Consider the following 26,199-nt stretch of genomic DNA (forward strand, 5'->3'; position numbering starts at 1 on the left):
AAAGTCCCAAAATGCGCTGGTCGGGTCAACTAAGTGCACCTTCCCAAGATCCTGGCTAGCCGGTTCAACTACCCTTTTTAAAAAATACACAATCAAAAAAATTTCAAACCTTTTATTATTGATCCAATACAATACAATATGAAAAGAAAAAGTGTCAATTCTTTTTTTCTGTACTTTTCATTCATTTCTTTTGTCACTCTTTCTGTTTTTTTTTCCTTTTTAATTGTTCTAAGTTTATCCTTACGAATCTCATCCATCACTTCTTTAAACACACCAATTTCTTTTGTTATGATTTCTCTAAACTCACAGTGATCCTTCTGAAGTTTTACCATTATATCAGTTGATTTCTCCTGATCCTGAATCATTTTTCTTATTATACTGGCTATTTCCTTCTGGTTCTCTTTCAGAATTTGAATTATATCACATATATCCTCTAGGATTTTTTTTTATCCCTTTTCTTTCATGTAGTTCAATACCAGCCATTACTGTTGCCAGCTCAAACATATCATTCAGAGTCCTGGAATTTTCTTCTTCCATCTTAAGGTTTGTTTTAAAATCCCTGACTAAAATATAAGACTGATCCTATATACTCTCAGATCTGGTTTATATACCTTTTTAATCCATTCTATTTTTAGTCTCTACTATTTTTTTAGTTTAATCTATTTTTAATCTCCACTATTTTTTATAAGTCTAAAACTATTTTTAGTTCTTTTTTAACTCTAATTATAACACCACGAGATCCTATTCTTAAAACACCTGTGCAGTAGTGGCGTGTGCAAAAAAAATTCCTCCTACTTAAAATCTTTGCACCTATCCAAATCACAGCGACCTATGCATTGTGACGTCATATATCGTATAAAAACCGCCTTCTTTTGACTTTCAGCTCATTCTGTTGTTAAAAATAAACATGGATCGTTTCACACGACAACTTAAGAAATGGAAAAAAAGGCAGAAAGAATTAGATAAAATTCTTCATAACAATAGAGATAGAGAATTAGATCTTAGAAAACGAAATGCCTTGTACTTACAAAGAATACAGAAAACCAATCGTCATCAACAAGTACAAGCTTTACGTCATGTAAATGAAGAAGAAGAACAACCAAATTCTTCATCTCATTTATCACCACCTCATTCACCACCAGGGAAACCGAAGTCCATTTCCCAGTATTATAAAGTGAGATTAGATTCCACCAGACATTCCAGAAAATTCAAAGCCCAAGAAAATAAATACAATATCAATTTTGAGGAATTTCCAGAAGAAGAAAACAAAGGATTTGTTCGGCGATTATTTAGAGACATGTTAAAAACGGTTAAATATGAAATGCAGTGTAATCCTAACGATTACTTACGCTTGAACATACGTCATCCTTCTCTGAAATCTGGTACGAGTTTACCCAATGTAAACATTTGAACGAGGAGGTCATTTTAAACAAAATAGAAGCCGTTCAACAATCTAAAAAAGATTTTAAACTGGGAGACGGGTCTATGAAATTCGACATGTTTCATGTGAAATATCCTCAAGGAAGTGGTGGAAATAATTCCAAACACCTGATGATCAATAAGGACACTTTCCTTAAAGGAAAAAAATCTATCGTTCAGATCGATAATCCCTGGGATAAGATGTGTTTAGCTAGAGCTATTGTCATCACCCGGTTACACAGTGAAAAACCAGAAAATCCCGACCTCGAATGGGAAAAAAGATGGAAACGTATGCGGGTAGGAGATGTAAGGAGTAATGATCAGAAAAATCAAGCTAAAGCTCTCATGGAACAAGCCGGGTGTGATATTCATCAATCTTGTGGACCCGAAGAATGGGGGAAATTACAACAAGTGTTATATCCTCAATATCGACTGAAAATATTTCAGATCAAGTCTATGTCTTCTAAATTCTCCTTAGAACCTATCTACAAAGGGAATGGACAAGGAATTTCTTTAAACATTTTGTTAGAAGATCATCATTACCATGCCATTTTATCCATGCCTGGTATCACAGGGTGTCAATATTATTGTGATCATTGTGATGTGGGGTATAGAAACATCACAGACCATCGATCCAAATGTCCTTTTCGATGTGATTTTTGTTTATCTTACCCTCCATGCCCTAAAGACGGGAGCCAGATTTCATGTCCTCATTGCCAGGGATTTTTTAAGAATAGAGGTTGTTATGAAAATCATTTACGACCTTAAAGTAAAAATAAGACAACAACCATCTGTAATTTAATGGGACGATGTGGCCAATGTCAGAAATGGATGCCTAAAAAATTATTATCTCATCACTTATGCGGAGGACGGAAACAATGTAAGATCTGTAAGAAAATTGTACAGAATGATCATCAGTGTTACGTTCAACAGAAACCTCCCAAAAAGAAGAAGGGAAAAGAGACATTACAGATTTACATTTATTTCGATTTCGAATGTACGCAGGAAAACGGCATTCACATTCCTAATTTATGTGTAGCACATCGGGTCTGTCAACATTGTGGGCATTTACCCATTGAGGATCCTTGTCCTCATTGTCGGCACATGGGACCCCGTCAACATGTGTTTAAAGGATTAAATACCTTAAAAGACTTCATGGACTGGTTATTACAACCCATCAGCAAAGGAGATAAGTATGGTACTTTATTACACGACGAGACCATCGTCATTGCTCACAATTTCAAAGGATATGACGGACAGTTCATTTTAAATTACCTGGTGCATTCTGCTTGCATTAAACCCACCGTCATCCAGAACGGGAGTAAAATCTTATCCATGGAAATCCTTGGATTGAAATTCATCGATTCTTATAATTTTTTACCTTTTGCTCTGTCCAAGATGCCTTCCGCTTTTGGATTCACCGAACTGAAAAAAGGGTATTTCCCTCACTTTTTCAATACGGTACAGAACCAGAATTACGTGGGACCTTATCCCCCTCCAGATCAATACAATCCGGACGACATGACTATTAGTGGACGACAAACTTTTTTCCAATGGTACCACCAACAAGCTGGAAAAGTGTTTGATTTCCAGAAGGAATTTTTAGAGTATTGTATTTCCGACGTCGATATTTTACGACGATGTTGTGCTCAGTTTAGAGCCACCCTCAAGAATTTAGTGAATGTAGATCCCTTTCAGGAATCTATCACTTTTGCCAGTGCAGCCAATTTAGCTTACCGTCGAGGATTTATGCCCGAAGATACCATTGCCATCATTCCTAACCTGGGATATCAACCTGCTCGTCAATATTCGGCCAAAGCCTGTCGGTGGTTAACCTTTTTGAGTCAACAGAGTGGATCTCACATCCAACATGCGAGAAACGGGGGAGAAGTCAAGATCGGAACTTATACTGTAGACGGATATCAGGAAGATAGCCACACCGTCTACGAATTTTACGGATGTAATTGGCACGGATGCCCCACCTGCTTTTCCAATCTACAGACCGAAACTCATCCTCACCAACCCCAATGGACTTACCAACAATTATATGAAGAAACTTTAAGAAGGAAATCGGTCTTAGAGCAATTTGGTTATTCTGTCACCTCTATCTGGGAGCACGAATTCGATCAACAAGTGCAAAGAGATGAAGTTTTACAGAATTTTTTATCAGACCTAAACATTTCAGATCCTTTAAGCCCCCGAAAGGCTTTGTATGGAGGTCGGACCAATGCTACACGATTATATTGTGAGGAAGGAGATATGAGATACATAGACGTTTGCTCTCTCTACCCTTACGTGTTAAAACACAGACCTTTTCCTGTAGGGCATCCTCAAATCATTACCGATCAATTCCAAGACGTCAGATCCTATTTTGGACTCATTCATTGTCGGGTCTTACCACCTCGAGGCCTCTATCACCCAGTTTTACCTTATCGCACAGGAGGCAAGTTATTATTTCCCTTATGTCGAACTTGTGCAAAACAACAAGACCCTAAACATCGATGTCGACACAATTCCCGTGAAAGCAGTCTTACAGGTATCTGGGTGACCACCGAATTACACAAAGCCTTGGACATGGGGTATACTTTAGAGAAGATATACGAAGTTTGGCATTTTCCAGAAAGCAGCACAGATTTATTCAGACCTTACATCGATACTTTTTTAAAGATCAAACAAGAAGCGTCTGGATTTCCACCGGAGTGTCAGACGGAAGAACAGCAACTAAATTACATTCGTCAAGTGTTAGAAAAAGAAGGAATTAGAATGGATTGGTTAAGAATTGAAAAAAATCCAGTGCAAAGAACCATAGCCAAACTTTTTTTAAATTGTTTGTGGGGAAAATTTGCTCAACGTCTGTTATTACCGAAAACGAAATACTTAACGGAAGAAGAGGAATTACATCAACTCTTACAAGATTCGACCAAAGAGATTAAAGGGATCCAACTCTTAGAAAATAAAGAAAAGCCGGAATTAGACATGATGTTAGTCAATTATCAAGACAAAAATCAAATTGTAGAAGAATGTCCCTTTGGAAACATAATACTGGCCTGTTTCACTACCGCTCATGCCAGATTACACCTCTACGAGACTTTACAACCTTTAGGAGATCGGGTGGTTTATTTCGATACGGATAGTATCATTTACCAACATAAGGAAGGACAATTTAATCCGATTCTTGGAAACAGTTTAGGAGAATGGACCGATGAATTGGACGGGGATCACATTATCAAATTCATGTCTGGAGGTCCCAAAAATTATGCTTACCTTACCTCCAAGGGAAATTCCATCCTTAAAGTCAAAGGATTAACTCTCAATTTTAGGGCTTCTAATATCGTATCCTTAGAGACTTTAGAAAAAATGCTCAAGAAAGAAATAGATGAAGTCACAGTGTCTTATCCTTACAAAATACAGAGGACCCGAGATCATCAAGTCAAGACAGTACCTTTAGAAAAACAATATAGAATTGTTTACGATAAGAGACAGATCTTGAAAGATTATAACACTTTACCTTATGGTTATTAAAATGATGGTTATTGACTATAAATAAAGCATTGAAACTACCTTTGTCTTCATTTGTCATCATGCAACATGAGGAGACACCTCTTCCCTCTTTTCTTTTAAAACATGAATTTACCATGGTGGTAGCAGGACCTTCTAAATCTGGCAAAACTGAATTTGTCAAGAAATTAGTAGAAAATTTACATTGGATTACCCCCGTGCCACAAAAAATTGTGTGGTGTTATCGGGAATGGCAACCTGCTTACACTTCTCTAAGAGATCGGGTGTCTTTCATTCGAAATATTCCCGAAGACGATGAGAAATTAGTGGCTAATTTAAATATTCCACACTTACTCATTTTTGACGACATGATGGGAGGAAAAGCCATTGAATCGATCGTGGATTGGTTTACCCGTAAAGCTCATCATCGGAATACCAGTGTGATTTACATCACTCAGAATTTATTTGATAGGGCAGCATCACATCGCACCATTAGTTTGAATGCTCATTATTTAGTCTTGTTTAAAAATCCCCGAGACAAATCTCAAATCAGTGTCTTGAGTCGTCAGTTAGCTCTACCTCATTTGATGTCCGCTTATCAAGAAGCTACCAATGTTCCTCATGGGTATCTCTTGGTGGATTTGAGTCCACACACCCCAGACGAATACAGATTAAGAAGTCGATTGTTTGAATGGTAAACTATACACATGCCTCAAGAGTATAAATAAAAATGTATCATCCTCACCCTTGTCATTTATCATTCAACTCTCATCATGGCACCATCAGCCAAGAGTAAATTAGTGAAAACTTTAAGACGTTTACAGCGGGAAAAAGATCCTGCTAAGCGAGCTCATTTAATTGAATTAGGGCGTAAAGCCTTATTGAATTGGTTTGCTATGGGAGCTCGAAATTTAATGAAAGGGGTCTTACCCAATAATAAACAGACTCAGAGATTTATTGATCATCATCGTCAAGATTTAAGTATCATCTCTGATAAATCAGCTAGTGAGGAAGACAGAAAAAAAGCTATTTTAAAACGTGGCGGAGCAGGATTTTTAGGAGGAGTCATCATTCGTCATTTATTTAAATGGAATACCCCTAAAAAACGACGTGCTCGTCGTTTGAAAAGTGTGGTGGTAAGAGTCCAGAACAAAAAGACAAAAAAGAGAGTTTTACCAAATTGGATGGTTCGACTAGGTGGGGGGTCAAACAATAAGAAAAAACCTTCTCAAAAGAAGAAGAAGAAGAAAAGAAAAAGAAACAAGCTGAAATGAGAATGGATCGTGCTATGGCACCCATAGGCAGTCAAAGAGCCCCGGATTTATTCAATTACATTTAGTCAATGTAGGAATTCCTTCTCCTGGAATTAAAGTACCCATACAGACTCCTAAAATAGCCCGCTTTCAACCTTATCTGCTTCTACACCTAAACTTCCAAAAGGAACGAGATATAAATGCCGATATTGTTCCAAAATCTATGTCACCGAAAAAAATAGAGATAAACATGAGAAAGACAAACATGGTATGTATGCTCCTCCTCCTTAAAAAGAGTATAAAAGGAGGACACACTGAGGGACACCTCTTCATTATTTGAAAAGGATGGCTAAGAAGAAGAAGAAGACTTGTTGTTCTACAAGATTAAAATCTCATGGGCCTCTTTTAAGAGTGTTATCTAATCCTCATTATTCTTCACCCTTAAAGACAAGTATTTTAAAACATTGTTCTGGAGATTGTATCCTGAAGATTTGTGAGATTGTGTACAACCTATTAAAAGGAGTGTTACCTCTCACTTCGGTTCAGAAACGAAAACTAGCTGGAAAGAAACACATCTTAAGGAGACTAATTCAACCTCAATCTATTCAGAAAAGACGAGCTTTGTTAGTCCAGCAAAAAGGAGGCCTCTTCCCTCTTTTACTCGGTCCTTTACTAATAGGAGCAGCATCTCTCCTAGGGGGAAAATGAGTCGTAAAATGGTATTAGTTCCTGAAGTCTTATTGAATGAACTTAAAGGAAAATTACCGAAACCTCCCAAATTTCAAACTACTCTCAGTTTAGGTCAGGAATTAGAGGACATTACAAGACGTGAAGATTTAACCCCAGAAGAAAAAGTCGCTTTATATGGTCAAGAACTTCATCGCTATAGAAATGAAAGAAAAAGTGAGCAAGCTCACATACCCCACGCTTCCCCAAAACTCGACAATGCAACACGTAATGAATGGCACAGTGCATTTTAAATACACAGTATAATTCAAAAAAGGGGCATTACTTGCAAAAAATCATCACATCAAAACTTCTTGCATATAAGGACATTCAAATCTTTGTATGTTACAAATTTAACTGGGCTGAAGTTTCTAGATAAATAATGGAATCAAAATTTCTTGGTAATATACAAATCTATACATTATTCTGAAATACCTACAAAGTTTCAGGAAATTCAGTGCCGGAATTATGCTGACAAACTGTTATTTAAATTCCTCAGTGATTTCGATTTGTTAATGAGTGTAAGTCCATGTCCAACACATGACAGTTTACACATTTAAATAATTGATGGAAACAAAATTATGATGTAGTCATATGAATCTGTTTATATACTGTACTTATGAAATTATTTAAGGCAAAGCACACCAATTTGAAGGGGGGGGGGAGAGAACTATCGAAGATGGTGTGTGTGTGAGTGTGTGTTTGTGTTAAACCATTAATATTTTGATCTCAAAATCAATAGGGGTCTTTTAAGGTCATAAAATATTTCACATAGAATTTCATTATAAAAAGCTGATTCCAGTGGAGTTTCTTATTACCTAGCTGGAAAGTTTCTTCAATAAAAGGCAAAAATCTTAAGGCAAAAATAATGGAATCGGAATTTCCTGGTAATATGCACATCTACACACTGTGTACTAAATATCTGCAAAGTTTGTCCAAATTCTGTGCAGCGGTTTAAGAGGAGTTGTGCTGACAAACTGTTCACCTCTATATTCAAGATATGGCCAAAAACCTAAGTTGAAAAGTGCCAAAATTCCCAGAAAAAATAATGGAATCAGAATTTCCTGGTAATATGCACATCTACACACTGTGTACTAAATATCTGCAGAGATTGACCAAATTCTGTGCAGCGGTTTAAGAGGAGTTGTGCTGACAAACTGTTCATCTTTATATTGAAGATATGGCAAAAAATCTAAGTTGAAAAGTGCCGAAATTCCAAGAAAATATAAAGGAATCGGAATTTCCTGGTAATATGCACATCTATACATTGTGTGCTAAATATCTGCAAAGTTTGACCAAATTCTATGCAGCGGTTTAATAGGAGTTGCGCTGACAAACTGTTCACCTCTATATTCAAGATATGGCCAAAAACCTAAGTTGAAAAGTGCCGAAATTCCCAGAAAAATACGGAATCGGAATTTCCTGGTAATATGCACATCTACACACTGTGTACTAAATATCTGCAAAGTTTGACCAAATTCTGTGCAGCGGTTTAAGAGGAGTTGCGCTGACAAACTGTTCATCTCTATATTCAAGATATGGCCAAAAATCTAAGTTGAAAAGTGCTGAAATTCCCAGAAAAATAATGGAATCGGAATTTCCTGGTAATATGCACATCTACACATTGTGTCCTAAATATCTGCAAAGTTTGACCAAATTCTGTGCAGCGGTTTAAGAGGAGTTGCGCTGACAAACTGTTCATCTTTATATTGAAGATATGGCCAAAAATCTAAGTTGAAAAGTGCCGAAATTCCAAGAAAATATAAAGGAATCGGAATTTCCTGGTAATATGCACATCTATACATTGTGTGCTAAATATCTGCAAAGTCTGACCAAATTCTGTGCATTGGTTTATGAGGAGTTGCGCTGACAAACTGTTCATCTCCATTTTCAAGATATGGCCAAAAATCTAAGTTGAAAAGTGCCGAAATTCCGAGAAAAAATAAAGGAATCGGAATTTCCTGGTAATATGCACATCTACACATTGTGTCCTAAATATCTGCAAAGTTTGACGAAATTCTGTGCAGTGGTTTATGAGGAGTTGCGCTGACAAAAAAACAGGACTGACGGACTGACTGACTGACTGACTGACTGACAGACACACTGACTGACTGACGGACGGGTCAAAAACATTATACCTCACGCAACTTGTTGCGTGGGGTATAATTATTTACAACAAGCTAGACAGGAACCTATTTCTAAACTGAAAATTCCGGCAGCAGCAGCTCCAGCCCCAGCAGCAGCACCACCTCCACCAGGAGCAGCTCCAGCCCCAGCAGCAGCATTACCAGCAGCTGAGATTGACGATGAAATTCTTGAAACCGTCAATAAAAACATGAAAAGAAAAGCTGGATTATTATTAAATCATTTAAAGAAAAACCCTAAAGTGTTAACTTGGAATAAAGAAGGTGAAATTAGTTATCGAGGTCAAAAAGTTGTCAATTCTAACATTGTGGATTTAATGGCTGATAGTATGAGATCTCATACTCTGAAAAATCATCCGGTTCCTACAGGATTATAACAATTTGCTCAAGCTTTAAAAGAGACCCGTACTCCTTTGGAATACCTGAGTAATGGAAACCTTATAAAAGCCATGCAGAAACCTGGAAAAATCAGTACTCCTAAAAGTGACGAAAGAGACGATAGTGGATTTTCTTCCTTTTTAGACACTCAAGTAAGTAGTCCTATAGAAGATCCAGGAACCGTCATTAAAAAAACCCATTTCAACCCCTGTAGGGACAAGGGTAGGATCCAGATATAGTCCTTTACCTCGACAGAAATTAAAAAACAAACTCGAAGAAGAAGAAAAGAAATTAGCAAAAATTGAAGAAAATTGGCTTCCTTTACCTAAGAAGAAATGAAAAAGAAACAAGTGGAAGATATTTTAAAAGAGATTTATTATGATCCTAAAAGAGGGTACGGAGGAATACAAGCTTTGTATCGTCAGGTCAAACCTTTAGGAATTTCCCTGAAAAAGATTCGAGACTGGTTAAAAGAACAAGATACTTATACTTTACATAAACCCATTCAAAGAAAATTCCACAGACAACAAACTAGAGTGACCGATATAGATGAACAATGGCAATTAGATTTAGCAGATGTGTCCAGTTTAAAGAAATATAATGATGGATATACGTTTTTATTGTGTGCCATTGACGTCTTATCTAAATATGCCTGGGTAGTGCCTTTAAAACAGACAACGGGAAAAGAAATGATTCGAGGATTACAAGAGATTTTTCAACAAGACGGACGACGTCCCATCCGCATTCAATCCGATCAAGGCAAAGAATTTACCAATCGAGAATTCTTACACACTTTTAAATCCATTCATTTTTTTACTACTCGTAATACGGACACTAAAGCCAGTATCGTGGAACGATTTCAGAGAACCCTCAAAGCACGCATGTGGCGTTATTTCACTCGTCATAAAACCAGACGGTATGTAGACGTCTTACCGGATTTAGTATATGCTTACAATCATTCTTATCATCGAAGTATTAAAAGATCACCAGCTCAAGTGAATGCTTCTAATGTATTGAAAGTCTGGAAAACTTTATATGGGGAAAAATCTCAAACATTCCCTAAAAAACCTCAATTTAAACAAGGAGATCGGGTCCGCATTAGTAAAGCTAAACGCACTTTTGAAAAAGGATATTTACCCAATTGGACTACAGAACTGTTTACCATTTCTAAAAGAGTGGCTGGAAGATATCCTTATGTGTATAAAATCCAAGATGATCATGGTGAGGAATTAGAAGGCACTTTTTACGAGAAAGAATTACAACAGATTAATAAAAAAGATGATGTGTACGAAGTAGAAGAAATTTTGGGGTATAAAAAGCGACGTGTAGGGAAAAAAATCATTCAAGAAGTCAAAGTGCGGTGGAAAGGATATCATCCTAGTTTTGATTCATGGATTCCCCAAACGAATCTCATTCAATAACTCCTCATTGGAAATTTTGTGGAGAGAATGTGCCTCGAGAAGAAATTGTTTATTTTGCACAATTATTGATTTGTGTATCTCTTATCATTACCAGTGTGGTCATGTTAGCTTTACATGATACTAATCGAGAATATTGGATGGTCTGTGTGAGTTCCTCCGTAGGATACATTATGCCTAGTCCTACCCTAATGCATCATACCCCTAAGAAGACCACAAATCCAGGGAGTCTAAAAATAGACACAATAGAGTATATATAAAAATAGACACAAATCCAGAGAGTCTAAAAATAGAGACACCATAGAGTATATAAAAATAAACACAAATCATAAGAGTCTAAAAATAGAGACACCATAGAGTATATAAAATGGAACAAGTCCAAAAAAAAATTGATCATTTCTGATTTCACTGAGACAGAGAGAGAGACAGAGCACACACACACAAAAAAAAAATACAATGGAGTATTTAAGCTCAGAGTATCGTTGGAAAATTAAAGGTTCTACTAAGAAAGGAGAATGGATGAAAAACAAACAAGAATGTATTCAAGATTTCAAAGATAAGAATCCAGGAAAACAAAAAGATGCCACCCTGTATAAGAGAATGAAGTTTCCAGACCATCCATGGGTAATAACACATAAGATGGCAATATTAGGGGGTCGAAAGGAACCTAAGTATCAGGAATTCAAATGGAAAGTGAAATGTCTTGTTTCACAAACAAAAGGGGCCAGAAAGGACTTGGATTCAAGGAAAATGGATGGAAAGAGCCAAAGAGTGTATCCAAGATTATCTGAAAGTGCTCTTAAAAGGATACAGTATCATGGACTGTGCTTGTGAAACAGAATATTTGTACATGAGAAGATCTTTTCCCATAGATGAAACAAAAGAAGTGTACAATAGTTTTGAATGTTTATTAATATGATTATTTTGTTATGATTGTTGTTATTATGAATAAAAAAAAAACACACAAAAAATTACAAGTCTTATTTTTGATCTGTATCACATTTTTTAGTGTGATTAATGACGTCATAATGGACATACTTGAATCGATGCCAAGATTTGTGTATTACCTGTGTATTAATGACTCAGCAAAAAAAGAAGTTTTTGCACACAGCACACTCATGTGGCCAGGTGTTTTCAGAATAAGATCTCGTGCTAAAAATAAATATAGTAAAATTCTAAAAATAAAACACAGAAAAAGGTATATAAAGCTTAGTTTTGAGTACACTGCGCTCAATCATGATTTTTATGTGGAGACTGGCGTATTTGTTTGACGTAGAAAAGTATTACTGTCATTACTGTGATAGGGAAATGATTCATGAGCGTACATTTACGGTGTATGATTATCCTGGATGGCATCACAGAACTTATCGAATTTGCGAGCATTGTGAAATGACTTTTCCTCACTGGTTTGTGGATGATCCCCCTTCTATGGAGACCTGTGGATGTAGCTGGTGCATTAAATATTTCACATGGAAGTTCGGGGTAGAGAATATGGTGCCCCCATGGGTCAAAGTGACCAGAAAAAGAGCTTTAAAGAAATGCCTGACCTGCTGGGAGGAAAATACGGAGGGGAGATGGAAGTGTCAACAATGTCGACAGTATCCATGCTGTGTGAAATGTGTCGAGAACTTTGTCTTGTCGTGACTTGCTACAGACTTTGTCCCTTATGTAGATATGAAGTAAATAAATCATAAATTGAAAATGTGTATAAAGAACATTATAGAGACTTCTTACAGACAATGTCCCTTATGTCGATTTGATGGTTAAAAAAAATAAAATTCTTTTTAAAAAAGAATTGTTGTTGTTATTATTATTATAAATAGAAAGGTTAGAAGTAATTATCTCTCAGTCGCTTACTGAACAAGGGTGAGAACAGTGGTTTTTACATGACATTACCCAGTGATAGCTCCATGCAATCTTTTCCGAGGAATACGACCGCTCAATTTAAAACTTTATTACCACAATCTGTGGATTTAACGGATGGTCAATGGGAAGTAGCATTAACCGAAATGATTTATCCTTGTAGTATAGAAAATATAAGTCAGGATGAATCTTATATCGAAGTGTGTATAGTGGAAAAAGTTCCACCTTTTTTTAAAGGCGTTTCACCATCTGAGAAACTGGATCTCGAGGACCCTGATAAGTACCAGTGGGGACGGTTTCAATTATTGAAAAGTACTCCCATCACTTTTCAACAAACCAAGCTTTTAGTAGATTGGAGTAAAGCTTATTGGTTAATGGGTACTTATGATCCTAGAGAGAAAATGAATTTGTATCAACTTCGATTTAGACCGGGACCTTATCCTAACCCTACAGCTATCCTGGCAGAAATCAATGAAGGTTTAGTACAGACCATGAAAAAAATCTGGAAAAAGTATCACAAATGGAACGAGAAAAAAACCCCACAGATCAAGGAAGTGATGACGATGATGATGTGTATGGAAATTTAAAACAAAGCTTAAAGACAGTGATACAAGACTTGAAAGAAGAAGAAGAAAAACCCTCAAAACTTGAGATGAAATTTAATTATCGGGAGGATTTCAATCGAGTGAATTATGTCACTCATTTACGTCCAATTCCCATCTTTGTACATCTTCCCTTAAGTCTGGCTTATAAATTAGGATTTCATGATTCTAAATTAGTCCCGGAAAATTGGACAGAAGACACGACCAAATGGATTAACATCAGTTATCTGGCTCCAGACACTGTAGATTTATATCGAAATTTAAAATCCATGTATGTGTATTGTGATCTGATTCAACCCCAGACTGTAGGATCGAATGCCTTGAAATTATTAAGAGTGTTCCCTTGTCAATTTGAACATAATGACAATCAATGTAAATGGGAACCCATCCGTGCGGAATATCTCCCTTTGAGTAAAAAACATTTTGATACCATTGAGATACACATCATGACACCTTTAGGAAAACCCATGCCCTTTTTAAGTGGAAAAACTTTAGTCAAACTTCATTTTAGAAAAGTGTACTGAGATGAGTGTACAGCTTTTTTGTTACATCCTATTGGGAGTCATGATTTGTCTGGTATGCTGTCTATATTTTATTCAGCCCTAAAAAGGGGTATAAAAGGAAGTCCTCAGAGTGCACAAAAGTCAGTTTTTAAGAACAGTTATCACCATGCAGTATCATCCAGGAATATTAAGACAGAGAGGACATGGTTGGACTTATCATAAAGGTTTATTGCGACAAAAAGGACACGGGCTTGGTCTTTTAGCTCCGGTGTTAAAATTAGCAGCTCCAGTAGTCAGTAATCTATTAGGTGGAATATTAGGAGGGGGTCAACAGCAACCACTCCCACCCCCACCACCACCAGCTTATTATTATCCACCCCCCAAAAACTATCAAAGAGGGGAAGGATTTTTTACGGATTTACTGAAAACGGGAGCTAAACATGCCTTGACCGCTGCTGCTAGAACGGGGTAAGATGTGTTAGAAAATAAGAGATCTTTAAAAGATGCTATCAAAACTCACGGAATACAAGCCCTAAAAAATACGTCGGGAATGGTAAAACAAAAAATGAATCTAGGAGATAGTAAGAAAAGAAAAAGAAAACAGACAGAAAGAGTTCTGTTGGCTAGAGGAGGTCCTAAGAGAAAAAGAAAAAATCAAGAAAACAATATTCCCAAGAAGAAAACACGGTCTTTAGATGTCTTTGACTGAGAGACTATAAATAGAGGAGTGTGAGGGAGAAGAGTTTCATTTGTGAAAAATCAATCTTAGTAGACAGACATCATGTTACAGCCCGATTCCTGTGCTTGTGGGATGGACAATTTACAATTGTTCCAAGTCCCTCCCACTAATATTGCTTTAGAAGACTCCAAATGGGAAGAATATTACCCTATTTCTAGTACTTTAGATTCAGAGACAGCTCCGATCGAATTTGAAATTAAAGGACAAGGAGATCAATATCTAGATTAATCTCAAACTTATCTTCAAATGGTATGTCAATTTGTCCAAAATGATGGAAGTGATCTGGCTGGAGTTCCTGCTAAAACAGCCCCAGTGAATAATATCTTACATTCCTTGTTTACGGAAATCGATGTCAATGTCAATGGAAAAATAATCACTCCAGGGACGGATACTTATCCTTACAAAGCTTATCTGGAGAAATTACTGTCTTATAAACCCAGAACTTTAGCCACACAAATGAAAGCCTGTAGTCTATGGGAAAAAGATACGGCAGGACACATGGACGAAAGGGGGCTAGCAGCTCTGGGAGTGGCTGCTAATCAGGCCTTTGCTGTAGCTGCTGGTACTTGTACCATTAACAAACCCATCATTCCAGCGTACCCAGCCAATTCTAAAAACGAAGGATACAGAAAACGTCATGAAGCCATAGATGCTAGTAAGAAAATTACTTTGTTGGTTCGTTTACATCTGGATTTGTTTCAACAAGATCGATTTCTACCGAATGGAGTCGACGTCCGTTTGAGATTTAATCGAGCTAGACCTGATTTCTACATGATGACGGCTCAAGCCAATACGGGAAAAGTCAAAATATTAAGTATGGTCTTGTGGGTGAGAAAAGTGAAACCTTCCCCTACTTTAATGAATCACATCAATCAAACTTTGAATCTCACAGAGCCAAATATCTATTAAGAAGAGTCGAAGTCAAAAGTTTTACCATACCTACAGGAACTCAATCTAAGGTTACGGATCATCTGTTTCAAGGCCAGATGCCAAAAAGGCTCATTTTAGGGTTTGTGGAGAATGCGGCTTTTAATGGAGATAAAACTAAAAATCCCTTTAATTTTCAAAATTTTGGGATTAAAAAATTAGATGTTAGTATCAATGGAGAGACCATGATGACTCGTTGTTTCGAACCTAATTTTAATGAAGATTTATATTTGAGATCTTATCTGAGTATATATCAAGCTTTGGGAAAATTAGGAGAAGATTGGGCTCCGGACATTACCTTAGAAGAGTATAAAAACGGATACACTTTATGGGGCTGGGATTTCACGAAAGATCAAGAAGCCCAATCGGATAAATTTCATCTCATAGAAACAGGAAATTTAAGAGTAGAAGTTCAATTTACTAACAATACGGCTACCACTTTAAATTGTGTGGTGTATGCAGAATTTGATAACCTCTTAGAAATCAACAAACAGAGAGAAGTGAGCATTGATTATTAATGGATACAGGACAGTTGAGAGAAGTGTTATCTAGAGAAATAAAGAGTTCGTTTGGTGGAGTGTATCCTTTAGATTTATTACCAGATCAATTAAAATTTGGAGAAAAAGCCATTGTAGTCAATACAGATCCTCAAGATCAACCTGGAGAACATTGGGTGTGTTTATATGTAAGCAGTCCAGTGGTAGAATATTTTGATTCTTATGGATTTCCTCCCTTACAAAAAGAAATTCAAGACTTTATCCAGCGTCATGGTCATCAATGGATTTATAATCCGTATCGATATCAAGATTGGAATACGGATGTGTGTGGACAAAATTGTGTGTATTATTTACATCAAAGACATATGAAGAAAATTAAAGCAGATGAATGGTTATTTCCCTTTGACCATCATACAGCTTTACAAAGAGATCATTATGTAGCTCAATGGTTTAAAGACAGTTATCATAAAAGACCAACAGGTCATGGACAAACTTGTCAATGTTTCTATCAAAATGTATTGTAAAAAAAATTGTTATTGTTGATTGTTGTTTGTTTGTTCTCAAAATAAAAAAAAAAGAAAAAAATGCTACCTAGATGTTTTTTTAAGAATCTGAACTGATGCTCCTATATATATATATATATATATATATATATATATATATATATATATATATATATATATATATATATAAATAGTAACAAAGAGTTAAAAATAAACTTACAAAAAAGGTATAAATACAAAGGGATAAGGTGTATTAAAATCAGTTTGATGAGGATGAGCTTGAGTAAAAAGTCAAAAGATATGGAGGAAGAGAAAATACCATTATTAGAAAAAAGAATGATCATGCCTATGGAGGTAAATGATTCCAGTCCTCCCAAAAGAAGAATAGAACTAAAAACAATGGATGAAGAACCCTGTAATGTTTACTTGCCAGCAAATGAGAAGATCCATGACCCAAAGGACCCATACAGAAGTTACAGAATAGCCACTAACTGGACATTTGTTTTAAATCAAGTGAACGAAGAAATAGAAGATATAGACATTTTTCTGAACCTTGAAGATGATGAAATTCAGTACCTGATCCTAAAAAAGGAAATTCATCCCTGCACAGGAAAAGTGCATCAAATCAGGGGTTTCATTCAAATGAAAGAACCTGTAGGAGGACTGGATGTGCATAAACTTAATCTTACAGCAAGATTTGATATGTCCCACAGTACACCAGAATTAGAAAGAATGTTTTACAGGCAAGGTGGTAACTATCAAGAATATGGAATTCTGAAACCTGAGGAGAGAAACAAAGAATTACTGGAGAAATGGGAAACAGCAAAATTGTGCCTGGAGAAATTTCGTAGAAAAGAAAAAGAGAAATGTTGTTTTTGTTCAGCTTAAATATATGAAAAGTGACATTTAAAAAATTGTGTGTGTGTTAATAAAATGAAAGAGTTCTATGTTAATAAAATGTTGATTTGTAAAATAAAATAAAATTAAAATTAAAAAAAAAAATATATATTTATTTCTTTTTTAAAAAAATTAATGTTAATAAAAAAATTTAATTTTAATTTTTAAAACAACAGTGACCTCTGGGTGTTTTTATGAGACTTTTCTATTATAACCAACTGTGTATCAAAAGGTATCTATTCGAATCATTGAAGTGGCCCTTAAAAGGGCCGATGTTGATTTTTTTATTTAAGGGTTTACTCCCTTACTCTGGCTGTAGCCCAAATCCTCGCCAAGGGAATGGGTTGTAGCGGCATAATGGACAAGGTAAACGTCGATCTATGATCCTTGCTGAACATAGATAGCAAGCTGGTCTTTGCCTGCATTGGTCGGATATATAATTATTCTGTTCTTCATCGCACAAACACAGGCTGCAGAATATGGTAGATACAGGGACTTGTAAACCCCAGCTGGGGATACATCCCTGAAACCTAGTCTGGGTCTGCTGGCTCTGGCGATTGTAAACCTCATCCACCGTTGATGGTATCCCAGGAGATGGAGGTGGTGATTCTGGAGAATCAGGGAGAGAAAGATTTCTTCCCTCTTCCTGGGGTCTAGGGTGGTAAATAGGCCTTGGTGCTGGTGGCGGTGGTGAGGGTGGCCTTGCTGGTGGTGAGCGTGGCCTTGCTGGTGGTGAGGGTGATCTCCTCCTCCTCCTCCTGGGGTGAAGTCTATCATAAGGTGTCGCTGATATTCTTCTGGCATGGGAATTTTCACTTATCTGCACCCGCATCATCGGACAACGCAACAATTCTTGGCCGTCTGTAATTCTACGTACAGCATAGTAACACACTAACTCAATCCCTGGGATGAGGTATAACTCTTCATGAAAATTTTCGTCAGCCATAGAAAGGGTCGCTGTGAAATCAGCTAGTAACGAATGACAGTTAACAGCTGACGAGCGTTGGTATTTATACACACAGCGCGACCCGAAAAGATAGCCCCAAAAGCCCGGATGAAACAGAGCTCAAAAAATCATGGAGAATTCAAAATTGTGTTATTCTGTGTTTGTGAATATCTCTATTGGATTAAATAACATATTATGGAATGATATATAGTTTCAAACCTTCTAGTGAAAGAATGAAGGTAAGTTTTGAGGATGATTTCACAGTATTATTCATACATGACATTCCTCCGTTGTTTAGAACAGGCTCATTCATGCCGAAGTGAAGGTCTAACCTTGAGTGACCTGAATACCTAAAATAAGTCGTTTTAAACTTTTAAAAGTGTGACACCAAGAAAACTTAATGTCTATCATAAGATCGAACCTAAGGAAAAGTGTTGAGAGGGTTTTTAAATCAAAAGAATCCTTACAAGTGTAGAAATAAACTTAGCGTTGGTTTAAACATAAACACAAGGGAGGTCAAAGGTCAGCCATTTTCAGAAAATCACTGTATAGACTTGTATAGAGCTTATAAGATTCTTTTCAATCCTGATCTTTGATGATGAAAATTTTGAAATGAATACAATCGGAAACTTATAAAAATCATTTGTATCTACTTTATTTGCAATGGGAATGTCTAGATTTTTATAAAAAGACTAAAACAAAAAAAACATCTCAGCGTCTAAACAAGGACACAAGATGGCGTCCTATTTGTATAGAAATAATAACAAAAAAAAGAACTGATTGTTTTTTTCATTCTTTTTTTTTTTTTTTTAATTTTTTTAGTTTTAACAATTGTTCCAAGTGTTGAATTCTCTTTTGTAATCTTATTCTATCCGCTACTAGAGCCATCCATTCACTTTTCCGATCTTCGGGGGGTAAATCATGAATTTCATTCAAGTCTGTATTAAAGGTCACACATTTTTTAGTAGGTCTGATATTTCCAGAGATTTCATTCCGTATTGAATACAGATTTTCTCCATCGTTTCTATTTCTTTCCAAAGTAGAATCACTTTGCTCCCTTGGGGATGACATAGAAAACTGTAGGGTTTTTGTAAATATTGCATCATGTTCATCCCGTACATTTTTTCGGGTAAAGTCTTTTTCATTCGTTGACATATGAAATGAATAATCGCTAATCTCCCCACTGTCGTACGATGGGATAAAGCCAGGCATTGTAACCACAAGTCCTGAGTGGTTTCTATGATGTTGTCTGCTTTCTGAAACACTTGTTCCGCTTCGGGGGGTAATGGTTGTTCCTGTTGTTCTAGACATTGCATTAAAGTATCATAACTTTCCAACACTAAAGTGTGATAGTGTCTCAACATGATATAAATGATTTTTAAAAAAAAGAAATGTTTTTATGACCTTATTTATACCTTTTGGTTTTCTATTTATAGAAATAAAACCAATCAAGGTAAAAATAGGCTTAAGTTAAATTTTTTGCACACGGTACTACTACAGAGGTGTGTTTTAATTGAATTGAATTGGTGCCAAGATTAGGTACATGACCCCTCTCTGCAGGTGTTTTAAGAATCAGATCTCGTGCTTAATATATATAATTATATAATTATAGTAACAAAAAGGTAAAAATAGTTTTTCAAAGTTGAATAGGTGCCAAAATTTCACCTGTGCAGGTGTTTTAAGAATGGGATCTAGTGCTATTATAATTATAGTAACAAAGAGCTAAAAATAGTTTTTCATAAGGTATATAAACTCAGAGTTAAGTCAGTTATAGCATCAGTTTTGACACATGTAGAGAGAATAGAGATGGCAGAAGCAATGATGAATCTTAATAATCTTACAGGTCAGAATTATATTCCACCTCAGAGTACAGGACTAGGATATGCCTTACCCACGGCACCTGATACACAAGATCCCATCGGATTGGATTTGGGACTTTATAATATGCCAGAACCCATGACCAAAGAAGATATGAGCATCTTAACCACCACTCTGGATGGAATTATTAAAATGCTGACGGATTTAAAAGAATACAACACCAGTGAATTTTGTTTGATAAGGGGGAAATTATCCAGATTAGAAGTTAAAGTGACTAATATCCAGGAGAAAATGAATGGTAATTTTATCAGAAAAAACAGAGTAGCAGCAGTAGCAATAGGAGCAGCACCACAGGAAAAAAGACAAAAGAAACAGATCCATGTTACATTTGTAATGAGTTTGGGACATTGGGCTCCAGACTGTCCCAGAAAAAAACAGGATTTGTGTTACAAATGTGGAAGAATGGGACATTGGGTTAATGAATGCCCAGAAGATGATCATCAATTTGTGAAAGAAGTACAAAATTTAGAGAAAAATTAAGAGAAGAAAAAACATCAGGAACATCAAATTCCTACTAAAGGCAGTAACAAAAGAAAACTTGAGAATACCAATGTAAAGGAGAAACTAAAATTGAAACTCTAGAAAAATAATTGACAGTTTTGTTGTGAATAATGGATGTGAAACAGTAAGTTTTCATGTTTTTAGTGAACCTTGTGATATTCCTGTTAGGACTGTTTCTCTGATGTCTTTTTTTCTTGTTTTTGTGTGATAATGACGTCATAATGGACATACTTGAATCGCTGCCAAGACTGTGTACGTCCTGCCTATTGGTGACTAACCCAAAAAAATTCCTTTTTGTACAGTGATAAAAAATTTGTGATTTTCCTGTTGTAATAGGACTGTTCTCTGATCTTTTTTTTTTCTTTTCATATTGTATTGTAATGTATTGTATTGGATTGGATTGGATCAATAATAAAGGTTTTGTTGAAATTGAAAAAAAAATCTTTTTTTTTTTGATTTTTTTTTTTTTTTTTTTTTGTATTTTTTTTTTTAAAAAGGGAGAAAAAAAATGCACTTAATTGACCCGTCCAGCGCATTTTGGGACTTTTGATACGGTATCCTGTATAGACTTTCTTATTTTGACTTTTTTTTTACCGTCTATAACGGCCCCTATACGCCTGGATAGACCGGTCCAGCGCATTTTACATTTTTCGTATTTTTTCCATTTTTTTACCGTCTATAACGGCCCCTATACTCCAGGATAGACCCGTCTATCCTGGAGTAATCTACTACTTGCCTCACATAAGATTTTTTTTTTTTTAATTTTTGAGCAATATAACCTCATTTGAAGTCAGCATTTCGTTCATTCTATCGTTACGATGACCTTGTTATCAAGTATAACCTATCATTGGGTATATTATGGCTGACTCGTAAACTGCTAAGCCTTTACTTGACTACGGAATGTTCTGTGTACCTGATCAATACGCAGGACTCGCGGCGGGTGTGACAGGTCAACATGGAATGCTTACTCCTAGGCTCCTAATCCAATCTTTAGTATTTCTAAAGGTCCGTGTTTTTCCATGCCCTCTTGACAGATTGACATTGTTTATAATTTTTTGAGATCACTTGTTCGTTATTTTCTCCATTTTTACATATATAATAAAATGACTATTTTCTTACGAATGGGAATATCAAAACCTAAAACAATAATTTCATATTAGTAGAGCTTCGGTTTTAATAACCTACCCGGAAATAAAAATGTGGGTACAAATTTTTTATTTAAATCTACGGATTTTTTTTTTAATTTTTTTTTGGTTATAATATGTATGTTTCAATGATGCCGACGATTTGCCTGGGATTTGACAAGCATCCTCATTAATAAGGCTTTACTGTACATTTAGTAAAACCTGTCTCATCTGTTACGTATCTCATCGAACTTAAACTCCCTTTTGTGGTTGCACCCTCGTTCTGTAAGCGTGATACATGTATGAATAAAACTTTGAATCAATACATAGATATATTTTTATATTAATACAACCAAATGTATTCCTTCTGTCTTGAAAAAGCCTTTTCTCTATTTTTGAGTTCTTTAATGACCCCATCTCTGGTCACATCCTAGTCTCAGAGGCCATAAATTGAAGAAACACGATCAGCTTTCAATAAGGAAACATTCACTATTTTTGTCTTTAATTGTTTAGTTCTTCTTTTAAATGATCCCACCTTATCTTTATTATCTCCCCTTTGAATTGGGAAGTTTTTCACTTGAACGAACTAAGTCTATGGATTTGTACCCTTTAAGGCAAGCACGCAAAATTACGTGAAGAAAAATATTTTACAATTTATCGTCTTACCCGCATCATTTTTCTTGTTTGAATACGAAAATTAATTTTGTGTTTGATTGCAGTCTCTTTTCCATACAGAAAGATTAAAACTTGTAGAATGTTCTTTGTCAAGAAAAAAAATGTAGAAATGTCAACGTAACTGATTAGGTTATGTAAATTCTATTAAATGCAATATCATTGATCAAGTAAATATATTAAAAGCTTCATGTTTTAAATAATGCTTTATCAAATGAATATGTTCCATTGATTTCATGAAAATTACGAATTATCACATAACATCTTTGTTACCAAACCGTTCACAGTAGCTCAGTCGGTAGAGCGCTCGCTTCGTGGTCGGGAGGTCGTGAGTTCGAATCTCGGCCGCGACTGACCTAAGTCGATAAAAAATTGGTAGCAACTGTTCTTCGCCATGCGCTCGGAACTTTGAAGTGAAAGTTGCGGGCCCATCGGATGAGAACTTAAAAACCGAGGCCCGCGTTGGTACAATAAAGATTCCTCACTGTTCAATGGCCCTGAGTGCCTAGTAAAGGTCAAAATTTGAAGCCCTTCACCGGTATATGGGAACGTCTATATATGAGTGAAAAATCCTCGAATCTCGAATGGGGCGTAAAACAACAATCAATCAATCAATCTTTGTTACCATTGAAAGTATTGTGTTTGCTTGTATGTTGTTTAACGTCCCTCTCGAGAATTTTTCACTCATATGGAGAAGCCACCACTTGCCGATGCAGAGCTGCAAATTTTGTCCTATACTCGGCGCTTACGGCCATTGAGCAGTGAGGGATCTTTTTCGTGCCAGCACCTACAGCGACACGGGACCTGGGTTTATACGGTCTCATCCGAAGGACCGGTCTCCACGTCCCACATCGGGATTCGAACCCGCAACGTAAGGATCAACTCCTTACTTCGCGACTCTTAGAGCAGACGCTCTAACCACTGGAAGTATTGTGTAATTGTCCTTAAAAATACTGTACCAAGAAAAAAATCACACTTCTTATTTCTCTCTCCAGCTTATTTTGTTACATGTGATGTCGTCACAATGGGTAGCTTTACTGACTTGAATCCCCGCCAGTGTTTTTGTGTATTGCCTGTTTATACTAACTTGAGTCGCCTGCGTGGCGCAAGGGTAAGCGCGTCTGCTCTAGAGTCGAGGTACCGTGTCGCAGTAATTGCGGGCACGAAAAAGATCCCTCACTGCTCATTGGCCCAAAATGCTGAGTAAAGGTCAACATTTACAGCCCTCCACCGGCAAGTGATGGCGTCTCGAGAGGGGCGTTAAACAATAAACAAACATACCTTACCAGACTCGCGCCTTTCCTTACAAAAGAGTCTGTTTTAGCAGGAGGAAATTGGTTTCATTATGGACAATTAATACACACTTGTCAAAAACGTGTACATCCTTCATAAAGATTGAATGTACGTTCTTAACATTGATAGAGTGTGTTTCGTGTTCGTAAAAATTGACTGTGTTTAATGTGTTCTTAAATAAAAAAAATATTGTGACCTGAGTTTTTAAAATTCTTTTATGACAGCTGTTTTAAAAGCACCTTTTTCTTAAAATTTGAGTGAGCCTTAAAAGGGTCATCGAATTTTTAGGTCATCTAAGTCACTCAGGTGACCTATTGCTATCTGTTTTCGTCTGTCGTCGTGCGTCGGTCGTAGACTTTTGAACATTTTCAGATTCTTCTCTTGAACCACTGAAGCAATTTCAACCAATTTTTGGCATATAGCATCAATGGGTGAAGGGGTACAAAAATTGTGAATTTTGTGGTCCCTGCCCCATGGGGCCTGAGGGGTGGGGCTAAAACCATCAAAATTAGTGCTATCTTTAAAAATCTTCTTTACTCCTGGACATCAAGCAGTCAAACTGTTGGCATGATTGTAATAAGATTGAGCCCTCCACCAAAATTGTGAAATTCATGGCCCCAGGGTCAGGGGTTCTGGATCTAGGGAGGGGCTATATAGATCATATAGTGAAAGTGCATTATTTATTTTAAAATATTCTTCTCTACTCCTGGGTATTATTGAAACAATTTGAATACATAGTTATGATGTGCAAGGGTGACTCTATCAAAATTGTGAAAGTGCATTATTTCTTTGAAAATCTTCTTCTCTACTCCTGTGTATTATCTAAACAAATACATAGTTATGATGAGCAAGAGTGACTCTACCAAAATTGTGAAATTCATAGCCCCAGGGTCAGGGGTTCTGGTGCTAGGGCGGGGCTATATAGATCATATAGTGAAAGTGCATTATTTCTTTGAAAATCTTTTTCTCTACTCCTGGGTATTATTTAAACAAATTAAATACATAGTTATGATAATCAAGGATGCTTCTTCCAAAATTGTGAAATTCATGGCCCCAAGAATCAGGGGTTTTGGTGCTAGGGTGGGGCTATATAGATCCTATAGTGAAGGTGAATTATTCCTTTGAATTCTTCTTCTCTACCCCTGGGTATTATTTTAACAAATTAAGTACATTGTTATGATACGTAGGATGCCTCTTCCAAAATTATGAATTTCATGGCCCCAGGGTCAAGGGTTCTGGTGAAAGGGGGCGGGGGCTCTTGATTATATAGTGGAAAAGCAAAATTTCTTTGAAAATATTCTTTTCTGCTCCTGGTTAAAAAGCAAAGAAGCTAAGTGTATAGTTATGATGAGCAAGAGTGCTTCTTCCAGAGTAGTGAATTGCATGACCTCTGGGTCAGATGTGCTGGTGTAACGGTGGGGCTTTTGATAATATAGTGAAAATGCATTAATTCTATTAAATAATCCTGTCTGATCTTAGTGTTAAGCAGATAAACAAAGTAATTACTTATGATGAACAAACTGCTGGTCCCAGGGCGAGAGGCTCTGGTGTTTCTCACTGGGGGGGGGGGCTGTATTGATAATATAGTGAATCTGTACTAAAAATGCATTATTTCTTTAAAAATCTTCTCTGCACCTGGGCATATCAGAGGCAAAAAGAGTAAGAGTTTTAATAAGGAAGAGTATTTTAACCAGATTTTTGAACATCTGGACTATTTGGTCAAGTGTTCTGATCCTGGCCAGGGCTCTATTAATTTGTATTCTACTGAGAGGAGTTATTCCCCTTTGCCATTTACTTTTGATAATTAATCACTGTAAATAATGTACTTGAAAGGTTAATAAAATAAGAGAATTATGCAAGGATTTTTATTGCATAATACAAAAAGTACTATCATAGTTTTAATGATCAGGTAGACTTGTAAGTAATAGATAAATAAAAATGAGACAAAAATAACTTGTCCTTTTAAATGTTCATAAAAGACCAAGAGAGGCCAATGTAAGGGATTTCAACAAGGAATTAAAATAGTACAGAAGTACTGTATGGTGATAGTGATAAATGGGGAACAGATTAGAACCTAATTTATGAACTGTTAATGAATACTTGACTAATTATTTTGTTGATACTGATCACCCTATTTTTCTTGCTTTGGGGCAACAAAGCTTCACCTTTCGGTTCATTTTATACTCTATGGATCCTTTAAATTGTTGTATTATACTCAGGTGACCGTTAAGGCCCTTGGGCCTCTTGTTTTAATCAAGGGTTTACTCCCTAAGAGGCCTGCCTCGGAGGGGTGGACTCTGATTAGATGTCAGGGGCTCCAGAAAGTCCGACCTTCTTGGTGGGGGTGGACGTAGCTGTCCGAGTGGTGTCGATCCTCGCCTGTGAGGTGCAGCATACCTTTACGCCTGCGTCTAAATA

The 26,199-nt window shown here is 36.4% G+C and overlaps 3 protein-coding genes across 3 annotated transcripts; all 3 read left to right on the forward strand.

The window, feature by feature from the left end:
• Window positions 1-1,497: 1,497 nt before the first annotated feature.
• LOC133175177 (uncharacterized) lies at window positions 1,498-2,187 on the forward strand. The gene has a single exon (XM_061310294.1). The coding sequence runs from the start codon at window positions 1,498-1,500 to the stop codon at window positions 2,185-2,187; it is 690 nt and encodes a 229-aa protein (XP_061166278.1).
• A 63-nt stretch (window positions 2,188-2,250) lies between these two features.
• LOC133175178 (uncharacterized) lies at window positions 2,251-4,941 on the forward strand. The gene has a single exon (XM_061310295.1). It carries the CDS (start codon window positions 2,251-2,253, stop codon window positions 4,939-4,941), a length of 2,691 nt encoding a protein of 896 aa, XP_061166279.1.
• Window positions 4,942-9,489: 4,548 nt separating this feature from the next.
• LOC133175179 (uncharacterized) lies at window positions 9,490-10,839 on the forward strand. Its single transcript, XM_061310296.1, has 2 exons — window positions 9,490-9,640; window positions 9,788-10,839. The coding sequence occupies exons 1-2, from the start codon at window positions 9,490-9,492 to the stop codon at window positions 10,837-10,839; spliced, it is 1,203 nt and encodes a 400-aa protein (XP_061166280.1).
• Window positions 10,840-26,199: the final 15,360 nt, after the last annotated feature.

The sequence above is a fragment of the Saccostrea echinata genome, unplaced genomic scaffold (assembly GCF_033153115.1).
Source record: "Saccostrea echinata isolate AGI-Se365-2 ecotype Australia unplaced genomic scaffold, CSIRO_AGI_Sech_v1 ptg000061l, whole genome shotgun sequence".
NCBI lineage: Eukaryota > Metazoa > Mollusca > Bivalvia > Ostreida > Ostreidae > Saccostrea > Saccostrea echinata.